The sequence below is a fragment of the Maniola hyperantus genome, chromosome 15, assembly GCF_902806685.2.
Source record: "Maniola hyperantus chromosome 15, iAphHyp1.2, whole genome shotgun sequence".
NCBI classification, from domain to species: Eukaryota; Metazoa; Arthropoda; class Insecta; order Lepidoptera; family Nymphalidae; genus Maniola; species Maniola hyperantus.
In genome coordinates, this window is record NC_048550.1 from 1,556,794 (window position 1) to 1,563,880 (window position 7,087).

Below are 7,087 nucleotides of genomic sequence, written 5' to 3' on the forward strand. Positions count from 1 at the left end.
ATAATATTTTTTGGGGTCGGTGCCAATGAGGTGCTATTGTGGAGTCTCATAAAAATTCGAAGTCTAGACGATTCGCGCAGCTGAAGCTAATTGGCACCGGCACCAAAAAATATTATTATGGAACTATATCAACTCTTGTATACATAATTTATATTCGGTAATAAATTAAATTATTTTTCAATTTTTAGTGTTTGTGTATCGAAGTCGGTTTTTATTTTTTTTGTAATTTTTTTTTATTTAAATCCCGCCTTTTTGATTTTTTTGGATAAAAAGTAGCCTATCTCCGTCTCCGGAATGCAAGCTGTGTCTGCACTAAGCCCGCTTAACCCATGGTTGCCGCGGGATTTTTTAAACATATAATAATATCCACGCGAACGAAGTCGCGGGTATTATCTTGTAATTTATAAACACCTTAGAAACACGGATACAAATATCAAACCCACAAGTAATAATCAATAGAAATTGTGTTTTTGATATTTTTCATAAATTAAACAAAAATCCCGTTGGGAACTCTTTGATTTTCCGGGATAAAAATTAGCCTATGTCCTTCCCCGGGATGCAAGCTATATCTGTACCAAATTTCGTCAAAATCGGTTGAACGGATGGGCCGTGAAGAGCTAGCAGACAGACAGACAGACAGATAGACAGGCAGACACACTTTAGCATTTATAATATTAGTATGGAAGTATGGATTTCTTTCGATTAAAACTAAGCAAAAGAAAATCCCACTAGCGCAAAGATTTGCCCTGTGAAAAGGCCAGGAAGGCCAAAATCATACCGCAAATACAGTCAGCAAATAAATCACCTAAGGGAATCTGGTCGTCATACAAGTAGTCAGACGGGACCCCTGCCTGAGGCTTATATTTCAATTTGTACGTGATTGAATTTCGATCGCAGCTAGCTAATGTTATGTAGTTTCAATTTCCGCCCAGACGTGTTTCGTAGACCCGTATTTCAGTTATTTTCTAGTTTCATTACTGGCAGAGTGAACTAGAGTTCGTACTGCCTCATAGAGTTCCCTTGAACTCTCGGTTTGATCCTGAATAGACGATATTATGTCAAATATTTATTAGGCTATGGTGAAGTAAAACCAAAGAAAAGTAGGGCTACCTAATCCATACTAATATTATAAATACGAAAGTGTGTCCGTGTGTCTGTCTGTCTGGCTGCTAGCTTTTCACGGCTCAACTGTTCAACCGATTTTGACGAAATTTGGTACAGAGATAGCTTACATCCCGGGGAAGGACATATAGGCTACTTTTTATCCCGGAAAATTGAAGAGTTCCCACAGGATTTTTATAAAGCTAAATCCTCCTTTCACCAAAGGTTGCTGTGAGCAATAAGGCCGCCTTTGCATACAATTATTTTTTAGTTTTAGTTTTTTGTAATAGTTATGTAATATTTTTTGTGTGCAATAAAGTATTTCTATCTATCTATCTATCTATCCATGCGGACGAAGTCGCGGGCATCATCTAGTACCTAACAAGCGCAATAATGGGCCTCATAAGAAAGCTTAGAGTCACTCAGCGGGCGATGGAGAGAGCTATGCTTGGAGTTTCTCTACGTGATCAAATCAGAAACGAGGAGATCCGTAGGAGAACTAGAGTAACCGACATAGCTCAACGGGTTGCGAAGCGGAAGTGGCAATGGGCAGGGCACATAGTTCGTACAACCGATAGACATTGGGGTCCCAAGGTGCTAGACTGGCGACCTCGCACCAGAAGACGCAGCGTTGGAAGACCCTCCACTAGGTGGACGGACGACATCAGACGAGTCGCAGGGAGCCGCTGGATTCAGGCAGCACAAGACCGTGGCGTGTGGAAGTCCCTACAAGAGACCTATGTCTAGCAGTGAACGTCTATTGGTTGAAGATGATGAATAAGCGCAAACTTTTCCTAACCATCCCTTTCGATTTTCTTTCGTAAAGTAACAAAAGCTTGTGTGGGCAACTCATCTAAAGCGCACATCCGTTTGGTAGAGTACCATTTGCTTGGGAGGGGTACTCTCGAGTCTCGACATGGCCCATTGTTGATCAAGCCGCAATCCTGTTTTTTAAAGACTGAATTTTCTTTCTTTCCCCGGATCTCGGGGTTAGGTGCCTACTTTAAAATGTTTTAAACCCGGCGAGTGTTACTGCGCTTAAAAAAAAACCGGCCAAGTGCGAGTCAGGCCCGCGCAATGAGGGTTCCGTACTACAGTCGTATTTTTCCGACATTTTGCACGATAATTCAAAAAACTATGATGCATAAAATAAATAAAATCGGTTTTAGAATAAACTGGTGAAGCTCTTTCATATGATACCCCACTTGATATAGTTATCTTACTTCGAAAATTGCAAATCCTAATTATTAGTTTATGAACACAATTTTTTTTGTGTGCTGTAACTACAAATTCGCGATTTTCAGATTTTTCCCCTAATGTCAGCTATAAGCCTACCGTCCAAATTTCATGATTCTAGGTCAACGGGAAGTACCTACTCTGTAGGTTTCTTGGCAGACCGACAGACAGACAGACAACAAAGTGATACTATAAGGGTTCCGTTTTTCCTTTTGAGGTACGGAACCCTAAAAACAGGCCGAATTGAGAACCACCTCCTTTTTGGAAGTCAGTTAATAAATAGACTAAGTCACTGTTAAATATAAAGCTACTTAGATGGCTGGCTAACATCTAGTTATTATTTAATTTTTTTTTAAATCTCCTTGAAGTGTAGGTAGGTATAATAAAATTATGAATGTTGAAATCATAGAATAAATCTACCTAGAGGAAGCATAGGCGTCACAATCGAACCTAAATGCAGTAAGTGACCGTCATCTGTCCACTGTCGTCTATAAATAGCTCTCTATTGCTCCGAATGAAGACATCGACCAATCTATTTTACGATCTGAATCCAACTACTTCCCAGTTTATCTCGATATGGAGTTATGGCGTAGGGCGTAGCTCCACATAAACATAGCTCAGGGCTCAGGCACTGCCTTTAATAAAATCGTTCCAATTTCCAATTATTTCAATTAATAGTCCAATTATTAAGCACCACGTGAGAATTTCTTTGTTTTCTGATATCATGGATATCTAGAATCTACTCATTATTTAGATAGCTAGTAATTTCTTTTGAGGTTTAAAGTCATAACTTAACAATTTAATTAAGAGGTTGCGATCCGCGCTCTGGGGCCTACAGGGTTATGCTGTATCTCAGTGGCACAAACTCCAAAGGTTGTCCATCGCCATTCAGCGTGGCAATAGTGCCAGCTTAATGGGCACCTTTGGCCCAGGGGCAATTAAGTTTGTATGTTTAAATTTAATATTTTTTAAGTACTTTTAATTTAGATTTAAATTTATTTAAAATAATTGTATGTTATTATTATTTTAAGGTAATAAAAAATTACAAAATTTAATTAATTATTATTAGTTAGGTACATAAATATTCATATATCTACAGTCAATTTTGTCGATAGTCAATAGTTTGTCGATAATAAGACTCATCCTAAATTTTTATTAGAACCACCGTGTATATTCTCTTAAATTATTTATTTAAAATACTATAATATAAAATTACCACATATTAATTTATAAAATAATAAAACAATAATTTTTGAAGAATATAATATTATCTAACCATAGATTAATTTTATTGGTCTCGCTACGCTCGACTTCGAAATTCGAATTGCGAACTCAAAAATCGTTAACTTAACTAATAAATAATAATACCACTGAAAAAAGATTCCCAGAAATGGTAGAAAATAATTACCTGCACATATAGGTACCTACTTAATTTGATTTTGGAGTTTTGTCTACAAATATTATCAGTCAAAAAAATTCTCCAAAAATTAGGGGAAAATACAGCGTGAACTTTTTATTAAATATTTGGATAAGAAACGTTTGAACATGAATGCGAGCCAATGAAAGGGAAGCGAAAGATGACAAAAGACCTTTGACATTAAATTAGGCGTTCGAAACCATCTTTCAAAGCTTTATCTTCGAGATCTTTCACAATTTAAACTTGCTACGTCAGCGATGAGGACTTTTGAACTTGCAAAACATAATTAGTGAGTGCGCAAGTCGCATCTGGCCGCTATGATTAGTAAAGGTACCTATCCCTCTTTATCTCTTTGAATTAAGACATCATCAATTCACTTTATGAGCAACCTTTTTTACAAGACAATTTATGATAATTAATTCCGATTTAAATTAAATTGTTTTTGTTCCGACTTGTGGTCCTTTTATATAATAAAGCAAGTACTACATATTTATTTTCAGAACTTTAAATATCAGAATAAATTATGTCTATAAAGAATACTCAGCACTTAGCCATATTTATAATAACAATTATAAGATTAAAACACATTATAAACGTTGTTAACTTGGGTATTATAATTTTTAAGGTCCGCGTAGTATTCATCTAAAGTAAGACATTGCCAATTTATTTTATGAGCGTACGTTGGCTTGTGTATTGCAAATTGCGATAGATTTTATCTATTCCACCTACCTACCTACGTACTTTACAGTACGGAATCGAGTAGGATTTATGACTCTACTAATTTACTAGCATCATTTAGGAAGGAAGACCCATCCATCCTTTTGGAGGCTAACGTCCGTCGTCTAAATACTTATGACATATTCCGTCGGAATTAAATATTTAACTATGATCCATTTTTAGTTCGATAGATCTACAACTTCTACAAGTTCTTACTAAAATGAGCTTATCCCTAGTCCACCTTTTCTTACCAGGTAGGTATACAGTGATTATCATGTCCAATGGAGAGTTGAGCTTTTTGATGGGAAACTAATAAACCATTTCAAAATTAATGGAGTATCGTTTTGGTTAGACAGATACATAGCGAACAAGATTTGCGTACCAAATAAACGTGTCTCTATATTGATAATCTGCAATTAATAAGCATATTATTCGGTAATCCAAAGCGGAGTAAACATTAATTAGAACTATCCAACTGTATATAAGCACGGGTAATAACTAATAACTAATAAGCGATTGATGACGGTTTACGGCTGTAGATTTCCAAGCGTTTAATTGCTACTATAGTCGACGCAAAAGTATTAGCACAGAAGATATAATATATACCTACTAACGGTATTAGTTAGAGGACTTCACAGTTCAATAATATAGACTTTGGAATCCAGCAATGGAACTGCATAGAGTGGTAAAGCTACTCATCACGCTGCAGATCTGTTATACCAAGAAGAGCATTTTCTAATGGCCGCTGTGCTTCTCAGTTGGCGGACACTTTCCGGACGGATAGCCGCTTATAAAATAGACAGAATTAAAAAAATACAGACGTACGGGCAGACATTCCAATATTTCGATGTCCAACACAGATAACAATTTCTTGGCAAAGTATCACGTTGAGTAGGAATTGTAAAATCTTATCCGATTGTCACTAGATCTTCGAGTTTCGGTAAAGGATGCTTAATACCGAAAAACTTTTAACGAGATATATAAGTTTTGGATTGTTACATTTGAAGTTTTATCTTAAGGAATTTTATATACCTACTAAGTCTGGTTTCGCTGGATTTAATTCGGTAGGAACAACTTCGATAAGGAGGCTGACAGAAAAATTTAACTGGGCAGGGCAGCTTTTGCTAATTCCTCGATACCGCAAAGTCATGAATGAGTGGTGCTCAACCGGTAGGTATATAATAAGTAATGACGTATTTATGCGAATGGAGTGGACAGTTGGCCTCATCCACAAATTAAAAGTCACTCGCGCGCAATGGATTTAGCTATGTTTATATGTTTTTCTTCGATAAAATTCGGAACGAGGAAATTTGTAGAAGAAAAATGGGACCTACATACTTGGACGATCTATCGTCCAAGCCTACATAGCTCAAAAGATTAGCAAGCTGAAGTGGCAGTGGGCAGGCCATGTCTGTAGCAGAACCGACAGACGATGGGGCAGACGTATACTGAAGTGACGACTTAGGACCTGCAGAAGGTGGCAGGAAGCTGGTGGATGAGAAATATAGAGGATGTGTTTGGTGGCGCACTTTTGAAAAGGCGTATATGTCCAGCAGTGGATGCATATATGCTGATGAATTGGATTAGAAGTTTGGTTGGGAGGATAAAATGTTATAAAAAAAAGGGGTTTAAAGAGTAAAATCGTAGGTATCGTATTTTAAAATTCTCCACCTCGAATTACCTACTAAGATTAGCAGATACCTACTTTGTCATATCTTATGTGTATTTTGGTTTTTAAAAAAAATTGTTTTGAATTCTTAAAAAGAGGACTTAAATTGCATTTAGTACTTTAAATAATTACCCAACCTGATATTATTTAAACGAGTTTATAATAAAATTTTAATGGGCAATTAAGAGTCATAATTATAAACTACTCGTATTTGTTTATTACCTACTTAAGTAGGTACCATACGTTTCTATTTAAATTTTGAAAGATTAATTTAACAATTTGCATCGGTAACTTTTAATTAAAAATTAAATATGTTTTAAATAAGAATTATTTTACATTTAAATATATTCCGAAGTTCAAGATTTAAAAATATGGTTGGGTAAGTTACGTGATTAAGGAGGTGGAAAGTGGTGGACACAATGGAAATATTATATTTTTTAAAGAACTTACCAACACTTCATGGTGCGTCCTATTGCCTCTATGAACCCATTGGACGTTGGGAGGTGGTATCACCAGCAAACCACCACAAGGGATCGTAACATTCGTGCCCTTGTCTGCGGCTACTTGCCGAATTTCAACCTCCTCGCCCAAGGTCCGCGGAACTGGCACACAAAAATAAAAATAATAAAACACCAGATGATTCGAGTGGGTATCTATTTATTATTTAATTCAATGTTATTTACCTTCTATTCCGAGGCAGAACAGAGGCACCAATATGCGTTTAAGAAACATACTACTATGTCTACATCTAAACTCTAAGAAAAAAATCACAATCACTATCTATACGTGAAGTAAAAAGATTTTCTTTCTAACTAGTTTATTACATTACACAGATTTTAGCGACGGAAGGCAAAAATAATAGGTAACAAATCTCACAACAAACGTCCTCACCCCATTGATATAAATCATAGACTAACATTTTTTTGAATTTTGTTAATTGCTAATGT

At 36.1% G+C, this 7,087-nt stretch overlaps 1 protein-coding gene across 1 annotated transcript in view; it reads right to left on the reverse strand.

Moving 5' to 3' along the window:
• The window catches only part of LOC117988883 (cell adhesion molecule DSCAM), a 57,501-nt gene extending 50,443 nt beyond the window's left edge, over window positions 1–7,058 (reverse strand). Inside the window, exons 1-2 of the mRNA XM_034976155.2 lie at window positions 6,824–7,058; window positions 6,591–6,742 (exon numbers count right to left, since the gene is read on the reverse strand). Of these exons, the coding sequence (XP_034832046.1) occupies window positions 6,591–6,742; window positions 6,824–6,872 (201 nt within the window). The 5' untranslated portion in view covers window positions 6,873–7,058. The remainder of the gene's footprint in view (window positions 1–6,590; window positions 6,743–6,823) is intronic.
• Between the last annotated feature and the right edge of the window lie 29 nt (window positions 7,059–7,087).